This window comes from Miscanthus floridulus, chromosome 17, assembly GCF_019320115.1.
Source record: "Miscanthus floridulus cultivar M001 chromosome 17, ASM1932011v1, whole genome shotgun sequence".
Taxonomy (NCBI): domain Eukaryota; kingdom Viridiplantae; phylum Streptophyta; class Magnoliopsida; order Poales; family Poaceae; genus Miscanthus; species Miscanthus floridulus.
In genome coordinates, this window is record NC_089596.1 from 71,668,743 (window position 1) to 71,690,963 (window position 22,221).

General features: G+C 42.6%; 1 protein-coding gene across 3 annotated transcripts; it reads right to left on the reverse strand.

Moving 5' to 3' along the window:
- Positions 1-10,248: 10,248 nt before the first annotated feature.
- Positions 10,249-20,852, reverse strand: LOC136516445 (serine/threonine-protein kinase Nek4-like). 3 transcript variants are annotated; one of them, XM_066509840.1, is made up of 15 exons: positions 20,494-20,852; positions 19,948-20,139; positions 19,796-19,862; positions 19,654-19,719; positions 19,530-19,576; positions 19,390-19,435; positions 19,224-19,304; positions 19,105-19,147; positions 18,944-18,993; positions 13,670-13,751; positions 13,523-13,572; positions 13,051-13,124; positions 12,743-12,794; positions 12,011-12,655; positions 10,249-11,928 (listed from the first exon to the last, which is right to left on the reverse strand). In XM_066509840.1, the coding sequence occupies exons 2-15, from the start codon at positions 20,043-20,045 to the stop codon at positions 10,516-10,518; spliced, it is 2,814 nt and encodes a 937-aa protein (XP_066365937.1). In that variant the 5' UTR covers positions 20,046-20,139; positions 20,494-20,852; the 3' UTR covers positions 10,249-10,515. The 3 variants fall into 3 exon arrangements, with proteins under 3 accessions (XP_066365937.1, XP_066365936.1, XP_066365938.1); XM_066509839.1 differs by having other exon boundaries at positions 19,948-20,188; XM_066509841.1 differs by lacking the exon at positions 19,654-19,719 and having other exon boundaries at positions 19,948-20,188.
- Positions 20,853-22,221: the final 1,369 nt, after the last annotated feature.

Sequence of the window (22,221 nt, forward strand, 5' to 3'; positions counted from 1 at the left end):
AAACCCTAAGTGATGACGATTCTTAGGTTCAAAAATTCGACTAATACGTACCAAATCTATGCGAGAAAAACAAGGAGGTGAGCGAGTATACCTTGCTCTCGAAGATCTATGGATAAAATCAAGGTTTTCAAGGTCCAATATGTCGATTCGTGAGGTTGGATGAAGTGGTGAGAAAAAAAACCCGAGGAGAAAGAAGAGGAAGAATGGTCGGGGAAGAAGGCTGAGCTGGGGTTAAATGCAGGTAGCTCGGCGCCAGAGTGAATGGCGCCGAGCCCCTTATAGGCCGTTTGCCCATGCCCAGGACCTCGGCGCCAGTCACCGTGGCGCCGAGCTCGGCGCCACTCACTCTGGCGCCGAGCCAAGGGTCTATTTCTGGAATTCTTTCTGCCAGGGGTCTATTTGAGAGAAACTTTCAAAAAAGGGCCAAATAGTAAAAAATTCGGCCACACCACCTCATATGCATGCCGCCGGTCCTTCTACAGCAGCCCCAGTCGCAGTGACTACTTAGAGGCTTCCTAGCTCAGTTGCATCATCAGATCCTACAGATGTACCAGCAGCTTCATAGGCAGCACCTGTCCTAGCTCAGACCTAGACCGCTTCAGCGACACTTCCTACCATAGAGGGTCAGTCAGTTCAGAGCTCAGGGTCAGATGATGATGGCACCCAGTTCCAGCTTGCTCCTCGCACCTCAGCACCCGGCTCGTCCGTTGCAGCCCCGCCGACCAACCCCCTAGGTTTTGGTGTTTTGATGCCAAAGGGGGAGAGGGTTCGAGTATGTAGACTCAGGGGGAGCGACATTTAGGGGGGAGCTAGTTATATAGTATTAGCTTATTATATACATTTGGAGTTTTATTTGTGTGATACACTATTACTTTTGCATTCGTGTGCTTACTTTCACGCATATTATTCTATCTATGTGATAGTGTTATCTATGTGATTATGATATATGACATATGTGCTCTCTACTTTACATTATTTATATATCATATCACTTGTGTTATTGCTTATTTGCCTTTGCTTCCGCGTTTATACTCTGATGCAAATGAGCTTTGTTAATCGTACTCATGCTTAATTCACATCCTTTGAGTACATTGTGTTGGCTTGGGTCATATAAGCTTGACTAACACTTTTGTTCTTATCGATAAAAGCTTATATGAACCAAGCCCATCAAAAACCTCACTCTTTTACATACTCGAGGTGGTATTGTCATCAATCATCAAAAAGGGGGAGATTGAAAGTATCTAGGCCCCTAGTTGGGTTTCGGTGATTAATGACAATACAAGATTACTATGACTAACATGTGTTTTGCAGAGGCAATTAAGTTAGGTCATGGTAATGAAGATCGATTGGGCAATCAAAGTTGTCATGCCCCCTCGATGGAAATCATTTCGGTTTTTAAAGGATGGACAACAAGGTTAAGGATGACTAGTTCTAAGTGTTGATTGGAGTTGGAGAGACACTTAGAGTAGTTTAGGACTTTGTTTTTCCTTTGGCCATACTATTAAGGGGGGTATGGATGGGTAGCTTGACCTAGTTGAGTCTAGTGAGTTAGGTGTGGTGCACACTTGTTAAAACTAGCTCTAGGTAGCTCCTATGAAGCCCTTTGATCCCATGGAGCAAACTTCATTCACAAATGATCGAGAGTTGGAAGTGAATGGAGGGTCAAATACTGACCGGACACTGGCTCCGGTGCGACCAGACGCTGGCCGTAGGGTCCGATCAGTTCATTTGACCGAGGAGAACAAGTCTGGTGTGACCGGACGCTGAAGGCCAGCGTCCGGTCGACTCCAGTAAGGGTCCAGACTTGAGAAAGTGTGACCGGACGTGTCCGGTCAATACTGACCGGACCCTGAGTATCCAGCGTCCGGTCAAGTACAGTAAGCATCCAAGAGCGACCAGACGCGTCCGGTCATTACTGACCGGACCCTGACAGCGTCCGGTCATCACTTAAAAACTATTGCGTGGGTTGAACTGACCGGAGCATCCGGTCAGCATGATCGGAGCGTCCGGTCACCTCGCAGAAGCTCATAACGGTTCGTTTTTTAGGCTGTCTTATAAATAGAAGCTCCACTCGTGTGTGGAGTTACTTTTGCTCATTTCAACAGCTGAGAAACATGTTTATGAGTGCCAAGAAGAGCAAGGTCCTAGTGAGGTGTTTGTGATTTGAGAATCCAAGAGTGAAACCTCATTAGTGAATCAAGAGTAGACAAGTGTGCATCTATCTTCTCATTAGGCTTCGCGTGATCAAGTGAGAGTTCGTGCTTGTTACTCTTGGTGATCGCCATCACCTAGACGGCTTGGTGGTGATTGGGAGCTTGGTGTTCACCCAGCGGAGCTTGTGGGTGACCCAACTCAAGTTATGAGCGGCTTTAGGTGATTCGCCGCGACGGAGTGTCAAAGAATCAACCCGTAGAGAGCACTTGATCCTTACGCGGATCAAGGGAGAGCTACACCCTCGCGTGGGTGCTCCAATGAGGACTAGTGGAGAGTGGCGACTCTCCGATACCTCAGCAAAACATCGCCGCGTTCCTCTCTCCATTTACTTTGAGCATTTACTTTAAGTATTTACTTTGAGCAATTCAATACTTGTCTTTATATTCATAGAATTACCATGCTAGAGTAAGTTTGGAACATAGGTTGCAAGTCTTTTATGTGTTAATTTGATAGAAACACTTTTCTAGGCACAAGGGGTTAATTGGGCTATCCGTAGAATTTGATTATTGAAAGAAAATTTAGAATTAGCCCAATTCACCCCCTCTCTTGGACATCTTGATCCTTTCACCATAGTCTTCTGCCCCTTGACCCAGCACTACTTACTACAGCTGTAGACAGGTGCGAGTGCATTCTTTGTACGTAAACATTCTTGTAACAAATTTGAGGCAACTAAAAGTCGTTCTATTCTTATAATAGGTGGAGGCCTGAGACCCACACGTTCCACCTACCTTGTGGCGAGATGACCTTGACCATACAGAACGTGAAGGCTATTTTTGGCCTTCGGTTGGGGAACTTCCAGTGACAGGGATAGTTGACAACGATCACTGGAGGGAGCTGGTGGCTCAGTTTACTGCCTTTCTTCCACCGAACGACGAGACTTCTAAGAAAAATAAGTGAGAAATTGAAGCCTATTTAATACTTGCATTTCTTTCATGTAGCCATCGGGTCTCATGTTCTTTGGTAAATTTCAGGAAAACTTCTGGTGTTTCGTCGTCCTAGATCGTGGAGCGCTTTGATTACTTGGACCCACATGCTGAGGAGGCTCAGATCGATAGGTTCGCTCGAGTGTGGCTCTGGCACTTTCTTGGTGCTTTTCTCTTCCTAGACGTCTCGGATAACACCATCAGCTGGATCTTTCTTGACATACTACACCAGCCATGGGAGAACAGAGCGGCGTACAGCTAGGGCAGCGCAGTCCTGGTATGGACGTATCGACAGCTATGCGTTGCTTGCCGTCGCACCTCAGGGTATGCGAACCATGGAGGTTTGGTGTTGGAAACGATGGCCCGTTAGGAGGCCGCTTAGTACTGGTTTACCAGTAAGTACTTCGGTTCTTTATATTCTTCGATATGGTTACATATGATGAGTTTATTAATGGCTAATTCATTATCGTGTTTAATGCAGTAATGGAACGGGTATGATACACTCCCTACAGCTCTATTTATCTGGACAGAATCAGAGTTAGTTAGAGAGAATGCGAGGCGCAAGTACAAGGAGTACACGGACGGTCTCGATGTCCTGACACAGCACCAAGTTATGCTATCTTTACTATCATACATGTGTCTTGTTCGATCTATACTATATCACAACCTAACTCAATTACAAAATTTCAGGTGCATTGGTATCCTTGGGATATTCCGGAGCTCCAGTACTATCTCAGTCCTGTCACTAGAGACGAGTCAGACGAGTATCGCTGCGATGTCCCTCTTATTTTCTTCCATGTGGTCGATATTCACTTGCACATCAGGGTCTGCAGACAGTTTGAAAGAATGACAAGCTGCCCACCACCGCTTTACTCCACCAACCAAGGATTGTATGGGTGTGTTATCGATTAATAACAAAGCTACAATTCAGAGGTGTGTGTAGTACAACTAACATCGTTTTGTTGCAGGTATGACCGCAGGAAGAGATATAAGACCAAGGATTGGCGCGTGACACACAGCGCGCATATCCATTTGTGGCAGAATAGGGTACGACAGCAGGTCCATGCGGGTCCTCCACACGACCAGCACACCTTCGACGAGTATCTGTGGTGGCTTCATAGGTCTACGAGGACACATATCAAGCCCCCGTACATTGAGGAGGCGATTGACGAGGACTCGGAGGAAGATGTCATTGAAGATGTGTACAACGTTACCACTAGGGAGGACACACAGCTATAGAGAGCCTCGCTTCAAAGATACGTGGTAAGATACTTGAATGGTATAATTTGTTATCCTTTTGGTATTAAGTATGCGTACTAAAACTATCCAATCGCGTTTATGTACCCAAGCAACATAATTGTCAAGGATGTCTAACGAAGCAGCGTTTTGGCTTCACGAGTCTAGAGGGCAGGGGCCAGGCGTTCTCGTGGCTTTTGTGGAGGTAAACATAAACTTGTCCGTTCCAAAAATGTTTCTTTAGTGTATATGCGTTTGGGAAATGCACTAACTTTAACGTCTATTTATGCAGAAGGTGAAGAAGAGTTGTAGTAAGCTAGCTCAGAAGCTGAGCTGCATGGACACTCCTTATGAGGAACCGTCACTCCCGACGTGGTCGGGTGGCACGTCTTCAGCCTCTTTGAGGACACCAGCTGGCTCTTCTCAGCCGATGACAGGTGCCACTTCCGCGGTGCGTACACCACCACATCATAGCGCTAGGAAGGACCCTGCAACCGAGGACAACGATGACGACAACGACGACCCCCCGGGCTTCCGCAGACAGCACGACCAGTGGGACGATTGACCGTAGGACGAGATCGACATGTGTCAGTTAGGTGGTGCCCCGTTTAGTACCCAAGGAGCCTCACAAGTACTAACAAAGATAGTTTCTTTAAATACGTATGCTCCATGAACTAACGATCATAAAGAATTATAAGTAATCGTGCGTATCATATACTTGTAGGGTACGAGCCGTACGCACCGTCGATACGACCATACCGACGTTGGTTACCCTCCCAATGTGTTGCCAACAAATTCGAAGAGACAGAGACGTCCGAGGGATCCTTACACTCATGGGTCTTAGTTTGTTAGGTCAAACGAATATTGACGTCCGAAACTTACGGGGTTATTTGGTTATGTTATGTCAAACTTATGTCAAACCAATGAAAATGTTATGTGGTCAACTTGCGCACGGACTTTATTTATTTGCTTCATATTCGTTTCTATGTGTCGCGGCAGCACTGCCGACGAGATTAAGTAGCAACTAGTTCGGGAACCAGCAGTCCCGTCGTATCTCGACGCCGATGGCCGGCGTCTTACGCGAGGAGTCGAGGAAGCCGGGGTCCATGGTCGCGTCGCCGTCGATCCTACAATATGGAGCCAAAAAGTCCAAGAAATAAGTTTCTTTAAAAAATATTCGTTTCAATCCGATCCAATTTTTCGTCGAGCACTACTTAGAGTAACTCCCACTATCAGCGCGACGCGTTCCGATTAAACCGTCCAGGTACCGTCGGGCGGGCGACGGACGCGGCGGTCAGGCGGGACTGTCCGCGGGGTTTTATTCGGCTCTGCCGCGCCACGGATCAAGACGCGGCATTGCCGCACCATGCTCGGTGGCGCGGTAGAGCCCTGCCACGTCACCGGTCAGTGATTCCGGTCGCCGCCACGTCAGTCCTCTGCCATGCCACCATGCATGACACGGTACGAGCATTTAGTCACGTCTCGATCATAGGCGCGGTCAAAAGTGTTATTTTAAAAAAACCGACTATGTTAAATTTAAAATTAGTTTAAAAAATGTTTAAATTAACAAAAAATCGAGCTGGAGGGACCGAGGAAGGGCGGTGCCAAGATCGTGGTGAACAGTGAGAGATGAACCGACGGCCAGGCGTGGTGTGTGACTACTGATACTGCAGAGATGTTACTCGCTACTAGGGGCGTAGGCTAGCTATAGAGGTAGCTTGGGAATCATGGTCATGGCGGTGCAGTGAAAGCGACCCAACGGTTGTGCATCCATTGTTCGTCTGAAATGACCCATCGTCGGTGGATGCATGCATCCATGAAGTGCGAAGGATTGTACTTTGCCTCGTATAGATTGTAAATTTTTGTAGTAGCACGTTTCGTTTGTATTTAATAAATTTTATTTGATTATGGATTAACTAATCTACAAGATTTGTCTTATAATTTACAATTAAATTGTATAATTAGTTATTTTTTTTATCTACATTTAATACTTTATGTATGCGTCCAAAAATTGATATGATAGAGAAAGCGAAAAAACTTGGAACTTTGAAGTGATCTGAACAAGGCCCCATTAAAAATAAAATCCTCTGAAAACGTGAAATGATATTTTTCTTTCAGAAAAGGGACAAAGGAGTATACTACAGTAACACTGTGGTACTATTTTAATGCCGAAAGGGACGGAACCAGGGAAATCAACTTGGGTTTCAGCTTTTTCTTATCCTAGCGTAGCAGAGCTCTGTCCTGTCCTAGCGACAACGTGCACCTTGTTCTCGTTTTTCTTTTCTTACTATTAAATGGTCAGTTAAACAGGCAATACGTCCGCTTAAACGGAACAATCAGTTGATTAAATGGACACCGTATACCACCGTGTAGTGTTAAAACGTTTGTAAAAGGGCTCAAGGATAGTTTAGACGAATAATAAGTGGTTGCAACAACGGTTGCTTATAATGCAGCTAGGCATGCCCTATATCTCTATCTCTATCGGTTGTTATTATTGTTGTACGGTGAGTTGGTGACTAAAATTCTACTTGAACCTGGACTCAAGAGAGGTGCTATTAGGACTTCTAATTTTATTATGACTTGAGTGTAGAATTCTCCTAAAAATACTCCTGCCTATATGTAGGAAGGTCTTGTAGTGGACTCATATCATATATGTTTGTAAGGAGCAATTAGGAATGCTCAAGTGTATTTTCTATTACATTGAATCTTATTAGAGGGTCAAGTGGGTTCCAAGACAGCAACAATCACTTGTACTTTTTTTTAGAGTTATTGCTGTAACCAGGGTATCAGATTCTAACAATTACACACTATGAGCATCGATCCATATTTCTTACAACCATATCAACCTTTTCCCTGGGGCCAACGATCAAGTATGCCTACATTGATCCTGTTCTAACGTTCAGCCTGTTCGTTGGATTGTATTTAGCTTATAAGTCATAGCTTATCAGTCAATAAACAGTATTTTTCTCTCATACTAAATTAGCCTATAGTACTTTTAGCCATGGCTTATAGGTCAAACAAACTACTGCCTCGGTTTTTTTATCAGGTGATGCTAATGCTACTTCTACATTTATCTCTGACACTTTGCAAGGATGTCGTTTGATGTGATATGGACGATCGGCTCCGACGTAGTAGAGGCTAGGGCAATAGTCCAACCTAGTGTTTGGGCCTGGACCTAACTATCTCGAGCTTGTTTGGATGGGAGCTTAGTGCAGATTATCCGGTTTATTGCCGGGCAACTCCACTAAGGATGGACTCGGACGGATACGGATTCGGATATCACTATTTATTATATTTTAATTCGAATTCAAATACGAATATGGATATTATTGGATACTAATACCAAATGTATATCTCGAATTCAGATATCAACCTGATTTTGAAGATAACATGCATCTATTTGCTTATCAATAGTTTCATAGTATAATAAAATCATTATGAATGAAGGGATTTAAAATATAGCTATATAACACCGTGTATGAAGACAATTACCAAAAATAAAATATTTTAATAATTAAATATATAAAATATAAGAAAATTATAGATTATATATATTGATTACTAAATTCAAAAAATAAAATAAAATTGAAATTATATAAATAAAATAAAATAAAATACTAATTAATATGATTAGCCATATTAAAATTAAAATTAATTAAACAATCATTTACATAGTTAATTAGTCATAATTGTAATATTTAGATGGTTTCAAAATAATTTATACTTCGCGGATACGGATAATATCAGGTATTTCATATTTTCGTCGGATACGGACGTGGAATCGGATAGAGAATAATCTTCAAAAGAGAACACAGATACATCCATTTAACATCCATATTTAAATCGAATACGAATACATATATCTATATTTATACTAAACAAATACGATCGAATCTGTCGGGTATCTGGACATCCTTATCCATCACATCCTAGTGCCTGGGTATGCTTCATACGCCAAGCAAAGCAAACTGGCCCCAAAAGTCGGGCAACCATAGCTAAAATAAATTTATTCATTAGAGTGTTAAAGTATAATGATGTTTTTTAGATAAATAAATTTTTTTGGCTTTAGTGACCTCTCTAGAGAAGGGGCATCAGTCGCAAAAGATACAACTCAAGAGGAAAACAAAAAAAAGTTCGACATTATTGACCAATAGGACATGGAAAGCAAATAACTATGTTGCTATATAATTAGCACGTTCAAATTAATTAATCCTTATGGCCATCTTGCTGCAACAGATGTAAAAAATGAAGCCCCCCCCCCCCCCACCCACCCACCCACACACACAAGTACAGGCAAGATGTTTTTTTTAGCTAAGCTTAAACTTTGGCCTTTCTCCTTATATTTTCATCTCTAGTTGTCTCATTTTTCTTTAATTAAATACATACACTTATGCATTATAAATGTACATATCTCAACATATTATTAGCTAATAAAAATAACATAAATTATACTATACAATAATCATGTATATAAGTATTATGATGTATTACCGTTATGTTTTCTTTCTCTAGTTAGTATTTTCGGACACGAGCTTCCATCCAAACGGAGTATCTTCTAGCTTGTCCGGCCAGATAAAATTTATAAAATTTCAGCGGTAACTTCCGCCGACCAAAGAGACTGCAAGATAAAAAATGGGTAGCAGCACGAAAGCCTGGCTCGAGTTGGACCAAACTCAGGCGCGAGGACATGGGCTGCCAGCTGGAGGAACTGTGACGAGAGTACACAGCCGGCAGTCTGGCCAATAATTCTAAGGAGAAAAGGACACTGTATCAGTATGCGCATACTGCGTACGTGCTGTGCACTCGTCACAAAAAAAGGATATTTCGCTTTTCAAAAATTATATACAAAATACTAATATTATGAAGCATAATAAATATTATTAAATTAATAGTATAATATATTTTTATAATAAATATATTTGAGATAAAAATGCAGCTATTTTTTTTAATGAGTAGCAGGTAACACAAGTGCCGGTGTCAAGCCACCAGCCGGCATGCACCAAAAGCTACAGTACTTACTCGTGCATAACGCATGCACTCTGCAAAGGCCGCTGCAGATTATCACGTTTGCTGTCCTTATATATATTACAAAAAAAACAAAGTTTATTGCGACGTGCAGATGATCAAATCAGAGCAGAATTTCTTTTGGGGTCTTTTCATGGTGACCCGGAGCGGTCTGAACTCTGAAGCAATTTTGAAACGCTCCCTCCTTTCCTCGAAGTACTGTTAGCAACGAATTGAATTGGAGAACTGAGGAAGTGGGCCCGTTCGGCTGGTATTAAAGTCGGCTGAAACTGTTTTATTATGAGAGAAAAATACTGTAGATTCTAGCGATAAGCCGGCTGATAAGTTCAAGAACGAGAGTTGCTAGGACGGAGGAATGGTTGCTGAAGATTGAATTCGGTTACAAGTTCACCCATATGCTTCGTTACTACAAAATGGATTTTTAAAGAGGGACATTAAAAACCCAAAAAGTAGATGTTTTTCAGGACTTAAATCCACGACCTACTCATATAATACCTTTCTACCAATGCACATATTTAGGATTCTATCTTATGAGTATATATAGGATTTATCTTTTCTTTTTTATAAATATCGAAAATGTGTATTGAATATTTTGGCTACTAAATGAGTTTAAATGAGAAAAGCTTCAACTATTTTAAATCTTCTCAAGCACTGTAACTTCAGTATTGAACATCGAAGTGGATGGGCCCAAAAGATAACCATGTCAGATGGCTGAGGTTGCAGTCTGCCTTTCGTTTACAGAACGACTCGAATAGCTTGCTAGAATGCGAGATGATAACTAACCTCTGCTGGAATGGTCGAACATAGCAGTTGGCAAGCTAATTAATTTCTTTTTTGAATCACACCGGAGCAAGCTTTATTGCTGTCTACAGTTCAAGCTCTTGGCTATGTACAACATACGCCAAAAAGAATGGAGCGATCAGAAGAGGAAAAAAGTGGCAGCAGAGACCACAAGCTGTCTTCTCAAAAATAAAAATAAAAAAAGAAAGAACACACAACTCCACAAGCTGTTGTCAATGCAATCAAAACTCAGAGCACTGCTATTACCAAATCAAGCGGCACCGATTTACTCCGAGCACAAGTGAAACCAAACAAACAGACAGACAAAAAATCGTGTTCATAGCGATGTGCGACCTGCTTGGTCACTCATCATCCCTTTGAAACTTCTGGCCAGCCAGATAGCGGTTTCTCGTGGTGACACCTTATTCTTCCCAAACGGCTTGAGAACAATGGCTAGCTCCTCCAGCCTTTGATTCTCCAGCAGATCCGCGGAAAGCTCCAGAAGCCCTTCGAGAGCCTCAGCACGTTGCCGAAACGATGTAACATCAAGTGCTTCCTTAGTAGGGGATGCCTCTTCCTTCATTCCGTTCCTGGTCCCTGATGAGGCGGCAGATAATTTTACATTGTCCGAGGCAGCTACATTGGCTTCTGAGACATATGATGTAGCAATAACTGATGAGGACTGTGATGGAGGCAGGGTGTTTGATGAGCTGCTCCTTGCATCAGCCTCTTCTGGTACCACATCCAGTAGTTTGATCACATCAGCGCTCTGAGCTTCTCTTTGAACACTTTCTTGTGTTGGCTGCTCATCACTGACACAGAAAGTGCTGTGTCTTATAGTCTGTATAATAACATCATCAACTGGAGGGTTTAAATGAGAAACTACATGTCTCTTCCATGACTGAAGAGAAATGGGTGCGTCCAATAGTGTGCCTTTTGTGGCTGGAATAGAATGAGCAACTTCTGGTGCTGATGAAACAGGAGCAACTTCTGGTGCCGATGAAAGCAGCTCCTGGACAGTGAACTTATCTTCGCCGCTTTGGAATGCGATGTTGCTCTGCTCAAGCTTGCTACATTGCACATCTTTGGAAACAAACTCTTGTTCAGAACTCAGAAAGGACGGTTCCAAATCTGACCTCAGGCTTGAACCACCATTGTTAGTCGCAACATTCTTGTCAGTGTTAATTTCTGAACATGGTATGGAGCCTTTGTCATCCTCTTCAATTGTGTTGGGGGAACAGCCTGTACATGGTGAAACCAAGCAGACAGGTGAATTAAGTTCAGATAGTTCAGGCTGGTCCATATTTTCAGTACAACCAACTGTAGAACTTGAGCAAGCGCTGCTGTGTTCCTTTGCTGAAACGGTGAAAAGGTCCCAAAGATTTGTTGAATTTGCTTGTGAAGCATCCAGTTTCATAAGCTGTCCTTCTGAAGGATTTGAAGAAATCATTAAACTTCGTGGAGGATCACTAAGAGCATCCAGTTTCATATCTGGGCTACAGGATGGTCGCTCTGGAGTTTTCTCTCTATCTGTTATGAACTTGGTATGAGCACGTCTTGTCATTGTGACTGGGAAGCTTGGAGTCGCTGCTCCAGCTTGCCTCTGAGGGCTAGGACGTCTAGCAGCAGGTGATGTCTTGTTCTTAGTTTTTCCTGAAGCTGCAGCCCCATTTTCTGTGATTTGTTTGGCAGGTTCAGGAGTTGATGGCCCAGCGGTTTTCATCTTTGCACTATGTTCAACAATAGGTGACTGCAAGACCGATACCAGGACACATAAGTAAGCAATATATGGAAAAAATGTATTTCATGAAAACAAACAAGTTAACTCATACCAGTTGCTTCAAGGGTGGTGATGCTTCAACTTCATTTACATGTTCGTCATGGGATAGAATGTTGCCAGACTTTAAGCTGCATGGCATGGCACTGTTTGTCCTTGAAACCTCTAATGGTTGCTCTACTTGATTATTGTTGCTGAGGCCAGAACTCGGCTTTACACCACCTCTAACAGGAGAGTTGATTTCTCTCAGCCTGCTCTCCTCTCTAAGGGTTGTCATTATCTTCTCAATGATCTTTGGTTGTTTGCTCTCTGGTCTGGGATGGTGATCAACATGTATGCATTTCAATGAATCTTGCCTTTTAAACTGAACACTACCATTGTCTTTGTTGCCTCTAAGATCTTCAGGTGCTGCACCATTTTCATCTGACTTACCTTGATCCGCATCTCGAATGCTTGCAGTATCAATGGTCTTTCTATCAGTACTTGTAGTTCCACCTGATGTGCTTCTGTCACTTGATTGGGCACTGTCAATGTCACTACTGGAAATGCTACTGCTTTGGCTGTCAGACATGCTTCTCTGACTGCTCCGTGAAGTGGGTAATGGTTTCTCTGGCATCCGCATGGGGTTTGAAGAATCATAAAGGGGGCGGTATTGATTAACATAAGGTTGCAGGTACGGGTTCTTCAGGATCTCAGATGCCTGTTCAAATGATTTAACATAAACGTTCAAAATCCAGATGAAAGGAAGAACAACTACATGGAAGGTTCAAGGTTCATAATAGCTTACAGTAGGTCGATGCTCTGGACTCTTCCTCAACATACTTTTGATTAGGGTTTTCCTGTACCCAACAGTAAAAAACGATCTTTTGAGCTGTACATTCTACATGAAACTGTTCTAACAATATGTGTAAAAAAAAAGGAAACATTTAGCAGTTTGCTATTAACATTACTTGATTCTCAGGAACAAGAATAAGCACTGCTTATATAGAGAGTGCATACCATGTGATAGAAATGGTTACCAAGATCACTTTTTAAACATGCAAAGCACAACTGTTCAACTCCACAAGATCTACTTGTGTAGAGAAGTACACTTACATAGACACTGAGTAACAGGCAGGCAAAGGACCCATGGAAGACCGATTTATCTTACTTATTAATCCAGCCATATCCTGCAGGCAATGAAATCAGGTAAGACCATCAGAAATTTTAAGCAGTAATTACATACACGGATTCACTAAAAGAGCACCAAAGAATACCCATGTTCCCTTTATTTTGTGTAATGTAACATAAAAGGAAAAAATTCTGACTCAAATCAACCAGAGGAATCTACATATGGGTAACCGTTTTGAGTACTCCCTCTATGCCAAAATGAAAAATGCAAAAACATGTACAAGATCAAATCAATTTCATGAAATTCACCATGAAATATGTCTTGATAGTGGATTTATTTGGTATTTAGAAATTAATTCTAAAAACTTAGTCTAAGTTAGAGAAATTTGACTTATGACAACTAAAAAGAACTACATTTTGGGACAGTGACAAGAAATAAGATCAGACAAAAACTCACAAATGCCTTGAAGGCAGGTCGATGAGCTGCCATCTCATACATACAACATCCTATGCAAATGAAAACATGTTAAGTTAGAAATTTAAATCATCAGTTATGTAAACATATTACATTACAGAAAGAACTGAGGAAGGTAAAACATAATACCGAGAGACCAAATGTCTGACTTGAAACCATAGGGAATATCGGCTAGCAGCTCTGGGCACATGTAATTTGGTGTCCCGACAACCTAAAAAAAGCATGGTGCCACCAGTTATTGCACAGATGCAAAACAAGAATTACACCTTCATACATTCCATGAGATGGACTAGCATATCTACATGGTTCATGGTAAATCTACAACTAAGAATTACGAAGCGATATCGTCTGCCCGGCTACCTTTCGATTCACAACCAGATATGTTTCACCTGGCGCTTCGCTTCACCCCCCACGTACATTTCACCCGGTGGCTGTGAAATTTTAAAATGGTGCGCGTGCGGACCCGACCGTGATCGACGCCGGCATTCTCGGATCGGCGCTGCCAATGGTGCTCAACCTGGCCACGATCGATGCCGCCATCCTCGGATGGACCTATCACCTTGCACCGCCCAGAGGAGGATACCAGCTTCTCCCCCGACGGCGACGACCACCACTGCCGTCTCCCGCGCCAATGCCGCCGTCGCCATCACCTCGTGCTGCCATCGACCACCAACCCAACCCATGGTCTCAAATTGGAGCTGCTAGGCCTCCGGATCCCCTCCGAAGCCTAGACACGGTGGCAAGTGCGGGCGCTGAGGCCTCAATGCGCTGACGGCCGAGGGTGCCGGTGTCGTGCCCCCCCCCCCCCCCCCCCTCTCCCGTGGCGAATCTACAGCTTGCCGTCGGGGTCCACCGACCCCAATAAATTTCTGAAATTCTAATGGAACATTACAGTACACAATGCTAATTAGTACCTAATAGCCACACCATTTTCAGAGAAGACCCCGATGGTTATCTAGCCTAGATTCGCCCCCCCCCCCCCCCCCCCCCCCCCCACCCCCACCCATCGGTCCGGCGTGATGGCGCCCCAAGCCTGGTTGGGGCGGGGTGGATCGAGTCACATTGCCCCCCTCCGCGCCGCTACCTTCCCGTGCATCGCCCCCTCAGCGCCGCTCTACGCCATTGCGGCCACGCTAGGTGGCGCACAAGATCATGGCCATGGCCGTGGCGGCTCGGGCCTTGCACCTCGAGCTCGAGGCCGCGCGACTACGACAGAGGCTGACGGACAGGAATTGCCTTGCCATTGAACTCGACGACAGGGCCGCCAAACTGGAGCTGGCTCTCCACGACGTCGACACACGATTCTGCATCAAACTCGACGACAACGTGAGAGTTCACCACCTCGCCTCACCTGGCTGCTTGCTGCTCTGAATTTTTTTGGTTTTGGCAGTGTCTTGCTTGACTGATGAGCCAATTGATTTCACTGCTATTCTGGTGTAGACAAAGGCCAAGATGGTCAAGGAGCAGGACTCGCTCGCGCATATATACTGAAGCTGGCCTAGGACCTCGCCAAGGTGACTGCTTCTTGTGATCTAAAAAAATGTTTGGTTCACATTAGTTGTTTCTTTTTTTATATATATTTCTTTAACTGAATATGTAAGGCTTGCCACTAACACCCTTCCCCAGACTCCGCACAGAGCGGGGGCTCTCTGCACTGGTTACGCCCTTTTTTTATTTCTTTAACTGAATATGTATTTGGAAACCTTCAAGCAGCATCTCATGAAGGCGTTAGGCGATGATAATTCCCAAGTGAGTCATCCCCTTCCCTGCATTTCTTTTTCCGTTAGTTTGTGCAAATCAGTAAGGCAAAGAACATTCACGCCCTGATTCTCTAAGTTTTCTAGATTTTCCTCGCTATTGGTTCATGTGCACATGTGCTGCTGGTTGCAATTTATTTGAAATTGAACATGTGCACAGGTCCTTGTTAAGTATATCAAATTGTGCTTGGGCGAGGCCATGCCCGAGGCAAGGCGCAGGCTCACGTGATCCAAGGCTGAACGCCGGTGATGGTAGCCAAACAGCAGAGCGACGTGATTGGAGGGATTGTCCATGAATACCTTTCGTTGACGCTATAGGATGCCTCTAGACTCACACGTCCTTACATAAAGGAATTGTTTGTGATTATTGATTCCACTGGTTCTGTTAATGTTAATTTGGTTTTTCACCTCTTCGTTTTTGCCAACTTGTAGCAGAATCTATGGCATTGGTGGCGCTGATCTGCAACATGGACCAAAGGAAGGCCTTCAAGGTGCGTGACCACATGGCCACATCACTATGTTGATTGCATTGTAGCGAGTCCTATACTGTGATTATCTCACTGTTTGTTTCTGCTTTCACTTGTACAGATGCAGGTCAATCGTCAGTTTTCAGAAGGCACACCTGTGGGACTTGATGGGCGACGCTGGCCGCTGCAAGGCAGTGATGGTGTAGGGATTCATGTCTGTGCTCGTGGAACTGGTCTCTTGCATGTCTGTGGGTTCTGTTTACTTAGCTAAGCTGAAATCAAGTCCCCTAAATTTAGGAGTACTGAATTTCAGTATCTGTTCTTGTCACTAATTAGGCCTTGGTGTTATTGTAGGCTTAGGCGCCTGCAGAGCTCCATCAAGCGGGGACTTCAGTGTTGCCTCAACAATTGTTGACAGTATCTTTGGAATTCTAAATGCACGCGCATTCTTCCCATTCGTGGGCTTTTGTCAAGGATAGGTGATGATGTGAGATATAAAGAGGTGGTTTTCTGGCTTGGGTGAAAGTGCCCAGTGGCCATTGCAAGTGAAATTTACTTAGGGTGGCCATTTTGGACATGAAAATTGGCCCGACTCTGAATGTAGTGCTGATGAAGGGCGATGATGTTCTACCTTTTCTGAATTGCATGCCATTGAGCAATCGAGGCAGCTGCAAGCCTGCAAGTATCTAATTAGAGCTGACCCTCTCCCCTCTTGAAGCCTATTTAATCATCCCTTTTTGTTTGTGGCTCTGCCTAGGAAGGTCATTTCGATCTGTGACAACCAGCACAGTTCCACATACATTAGGAGAGTAAATGTGCGGCAAGAGAAGGGAGGGTTTGGTTTCTATGATTGAGCACAACAAATATTTTAAAATCATTTGGTTGTTTGTTAATAGTATTGTGTATCTACAATGGTCTCAGGGAAAGCAAAAGAAAGCTTTTGCAATGGAATGCAACAATGGTCTGACCGTTTGAGTGGTATGCCAGAAGCCCAGAAGGCAGCATAATTTGAAGGTCTTGTTCCCTGCAATTCCTGTATGTTTCTCATGTATGTGCTTCCATTCATTTTTAGTATGTCCTTAGTCTTTGATAGTGCCATAAATAACTTTAGTTGTTTCTACTGTGGGGATATGGGCAAGTAGACATATTACTGATCTGAGAGTCTTTTATTCATAATACACACACATGAGAACCTGTAACCATTCAGTCCAGTGCTCCCTGTCTACCAACTGTTCTTTAATTCAGTAATCATTTCTTTTGGTCTTGCATATAGTTCATTCTTTCATTCAGTGTTTCAGTTTTTCAGTTTTTTTTTATTCTATGAATTTGCCGCTTTTTAGTTGTAGAGAATAATTTTCCTGGTTGAACCTGCAACCTTTCAGTTTCAGTCCTCTGTTAAGAAACTAGATGGGTCGGCAATTAAACAACGAATGTTTGATGGTCTGTTCTTGCGACCTTGAGCAAAAAAAATAAAAAATCAACAATTCATTGCAGGTAAGCTGCAAGTGAAATGTTTCTGTTGTCTGCTGAAACTTGATTCACCAGTTAATTTCCAAGGTAGTTCTCTGTGTATATCTATTGGAGAATTCAGACAAGTACTACCACTTTGTTTCAGGGAATGGTCTTTTACCATGTTGCATGCTTCAGCTTTAGATGAATTGGTGTGGCTATAGTTTTTCCATGTTGCATAATGTTTGCCTATAGACATGCATTGACACTTTAAATTAAACCTATACAAAATTTCCACTTGGTATTTGAATTTGCCAATCAATTGATGTAAACAGATAGCTATATAAGCTGCTGCTACTTTTGTTTATCATACTAAGAATTCCCCTGATTCATAGTAGTGTATGCTCTGCTGTGTGATATTTGTGAATGGCCTATCGTTGACACTAATTCCAGCATTTTAATATAATTACAATCAATATTTTTGAGAAATATATTACAACCTTCAGGCAGTATACTGATATCTCGTATGTTTTTGCTTGTCATGTTGTTGGTTGTAGTTAACAAGCCCATTACTGTTACTCTTTGGAGGCTGCGCTGTTGGGGGTGGGTATGTACCTGAGTCTGTTGTTGCCTCCACAGGTCTCTAACAAATCACACAAGATGAGAGTTCTTGCTGGTGTGTCCTACCTCGTCATTCCTTCATGGCTATTGTTCAGGTAGCCCTTGCAAGGGCATGGACAAGGGAAGAGAGAAGGAAAGAGGGACAATAAGGAAATGCTCATATGGCTCTGAAATTTCAACAAATTAGTCATAGAATGATATTGGTTTGAAATTTAGGTTTTGGCTTTGGCCGAGAAACAAATTAATTAGAAGAATGTAATCATGAAGGGTCTTATTTTCAGGCATATGCTCCACACAGACAACAATATAAGGTGAAGGATGAAGTAATATCATAAGATTTGGTTATGGAATGTATTTTTTGAGTTAAATACTTAAATTGCTCAGTTCTTGACTTAATTCATGTGCCTTTTAAGGCTTGATGTCATGACCCTTTTGTTGAACTCGAAAGACAATCAACTGGATCAAAAACAATACGTGGTGAACTAATAAAGTGGTCAATAATACATGTTTCAAACAAAATGCCAATGAAACAATATTTTTTTTTACTATCCTTGAAAATATTTAGATCACGTGTGAATAATTGGACAAGACTGCGATTTGTGTTTAGCACATTGGAATCATGATATGATAACCATGAATGGTTAAGATGATTTTTCTAATAGCATCACATAAACTATCACCCTTGAAACATGATATTAGCCCGTACTAAAGTAGTAGGACATTAATATGTTCCCGTTGCAATCCTAGTATAAAAAGAAATATAAAGGGGAGAAAGGATCCTCCCCCCAGGGGCCCCTGGTTCTGAATTTTAATTCCTTTCTTTCAATAGAAACTGGAATTTGGGTCAGAAGTCCCAAAACCCATCCAGTGGCAGTAAGGAAATGAGGTTCCCAATCAGTTGTAAAATGAAATGTTAATCCAAATATAAACAATATGAGGGATAAATTCATGGTTGATGAAAAACTTTGTAGTTAGTGTTTTACCTGATGTATTGTGTGAGTGATTAACAAACTCAGTAATTTTTTTCTATAAACAGGAAACTTTAGGATGACACAAGGTTTTTAGACAGAACAAATAGGAAAGAAAGGAAACATGCAGGAACATCATACCGATGAAGCTAAATCATCTTCCTTCAAAGTCTTTGCTAGGCCAAAGTCTCCTGCATGGAGACCAGATAATAAGATAACTTGATATGATGAAGCATAACAAGAAACAGATGTAATATGTCAATTACAGACTTGCATTACTGTATTTGTTGTGAGAAACTAACCGAGGCGTATGTCCTGATCTTTGGTGAGAAATATGTTGGAGCACTGCAAGTTTGAGGAGTCATGACCATTTATTGCATAAAAAATTGACAATGATGATCATCTACTGTGTTTCACTTACCTTCAGGTCACGGTGCAAGACATAGTTCGAGTGCAAGTAATCTACAGCCAACACCAATTGAGCGAACCATTTAAGCAATACCTGAGGATTATTCGATGTCATGAGTGCAATGTGGATGATTTCCTTCCTTCAATCAGATAAATAAAATAGACAAGTCTTCTCATACCTCCTCAGAAAAGTAGGTACCATTTGATTTCTTCATCAGCTCATCCCTGAAAAACAAGACCAATGTGAGATATAACACAATGTGGTTATGTTGCAACTTAAAGGATGACCTCCAATTCCAAAGCACTAAATCACACTCACATGTCTCCACCTTCACAATAGCCCGCGACAATGCAGACATAACAACCCTGCATAACTCACCTTGTCAACTAAATAAGTTCAAACAGAAGAAACAAGGTAAGAACAAGTTCCTGAACTACAAAACCTTCTCAACCCAAGCCTCCTTGAATTCAACAATGTAAGGGTGCTGCAGCCGAGCAATCAGAGCCATCTGCACTTCAGCTTCTCTTACTAACTCTTCAAGGCACAACCGATGAATCAGAAACAAAGCATCACATTTCACCAACCTCTTGATGGGCAGACTTCCGACAGCGCTCCGTCTGCCTCGCAAGCCGGATTTTCTTCAACACATACCTGCAAGGAAATCATACAGTCACCCGAATGGTAGTGACAAAGCCATATATAGCCTACATACTGATGGAAGAGCGCTGTATCTTACTTCTTCTTTTCAATCTTGTGATTGACTAAGATGGCGGCACCGAAGGCCCCGCGGCCAATCTGCTCCATGATTTCGTACTGATCCATCCGTGACTCCATGAGCCTCAATACGTGACAAAACAATCACAGTATAGCAGCAGCAACTCGCAACAGGTACGTCAATCTCTATATACCCGAACCAGTCACATTTCTCCTGCCCAAGCCCAACTGAGGTTCAAACACCGCGACATCCTAAGCCAGCTCTGCGAAAGAAAGCACCCAGACACCTAATAAGCCAAGCAGCAAGCTGCTTTGATGAAAGCGCACGCGCTATCACGTGGCGTCCAATCAAACCCACAACATTTGCCTTTTCTTAGAAAGGAGAGGTGAGATGTTACACAAGAAAGTTATTGAACCACGGGAATCGATGAACTACACGGCGATAATCTAGTAATGCATCGGTTATCCAAAACAGTGGTGCTACTGATTTCGCAGCAGCTCTGCACTGCACACAGCACGCTGCTCCCACCAACCGGAACCGGGCACCAACAGAGGCAAGGGGCCTTACCGCGGCGGTCTCCACCTGCATTGGCGAGCGGCGAGGATCACCGGATGCCGCGACAGCGGCGACGAAGCTTCTCCTCCGATTCTGGCGGGAACCGGCGACGCCAGCAGCGACTGGACGACGTCGCGGCGAGATCTCCTGCTCGGTGGACGCCGCCGGCCCGCCGCCTCTGCTCTCTCGCGAGCCGCGGGCTCCTCGCGGCTCCGCCTACCACTCCCTACTGGCTCCGGATTTGATTTGGTTGTTGGTTTGCGCAGTGCGGCGTAGGCTAACGGTGTGGCCGACGGAGTTTTGCTCGGCGGCTTTTATACGGCGCGGCCGCAACAGCGGGCGGTGGCGGTGGCGGTGGCGGTGCGGTGGGGTTAAAGGCACATCAGCAGGGGCAGGGTGATTGTTGCAGACTTGGGTTAAATAAAGGGACCAATCTTTGGAAGCGTGGCTTCCACTAATCCATTTTAGGTTATGTTTAGATTCCATTATCTAAAGTTTAGCCTCTAAAATTTAGATCATTTTAGCTCTTAAATCTTGAAAAATATACAATTTAAAGTGTTGTCTGAAGATTAATCGACCTTACGAAAGGTTATTAACTTATTATAAGGTTATTAGCTTATTAGACCACACAAATAAGTCTTTAAATTTAGCTAATTAAACTTTAGACCATAAGATCTAAATAGACCTTAGTTTTTAATGGGACTTCCATCGATTACTGTCCTGCGACATGTGCTATTAGCGCAAGAAAATTGCACCTGGCCTACAATGCTGAACTGAATTACCATTTCTTTTAGGGAGTGCTTTCATGGTTTTGAATATTGAAAGTTTCAATAATTAACATTTCGAATTTAAATTCCATGTTGGAAGTAGTAGATGATAAAAAAATTATTTGGATTTTGAACATGAATTTCGATTCTTTATATAAAATGAAGTACATTTAAAATACTTCTTGCTCGCTCCATTCCACAAGTTTGGTTTGCATGTGCTTTTATTATTTGTTGTTTGAAAGGTCCCTACTCTCCTAGTCCTGAAGCCAAACTAAATAAGACTGAAGCTAATCCAAATCATTTGATGCAGTATCATGCATGGAGGATTAGTAAGAATATTATTATACAAGAGGGAGTATACTATGGTTGATACCGAACAATAAACTGCTAAAAGTACAGTGAAGCGAAATGAACCATACCATATATTATTATTAGAATGAAATGTCAGGCAAGTTGAGATATGCATGTCAGCATGTGAGCAATAATTTGACTACTTGTATAGTTTTTTTTCCCGCAGACATACATTGTATAATTGGTCATTATACAAACTGACGATATGAATCCGGTTGGTTTGCTACTACTACAAATATTCTGCAAGCCATCCAACAGACCGATTTGATGTGTGAACCAAGGCCGAACCATGAGTCCATGCACCTCCTCACAAAATTAAAAAAAATTTTCTTTTAGAAAAAGAAAAATACAATGCATCACATATTGGCATACATGCCGTTTCTATCAAGAATGCAAAACTCATTTTGTTTCATTATTATGTCAAGCTTTTGACCAGCAATTACTCTATTAACAAATACTTTTGTGATATATGATATTTGTGTTATATTAGATTCAAATTTGAAAGAACTTATATAGGAATAAAAGTTGGTGTCATAAAACGACATCCTGTTAATAAGTAATGCCGGTCAAAGTATTCTCCAGATAAAAGAAAATTAGTTTTGCTATATCATATCCAGGTGAA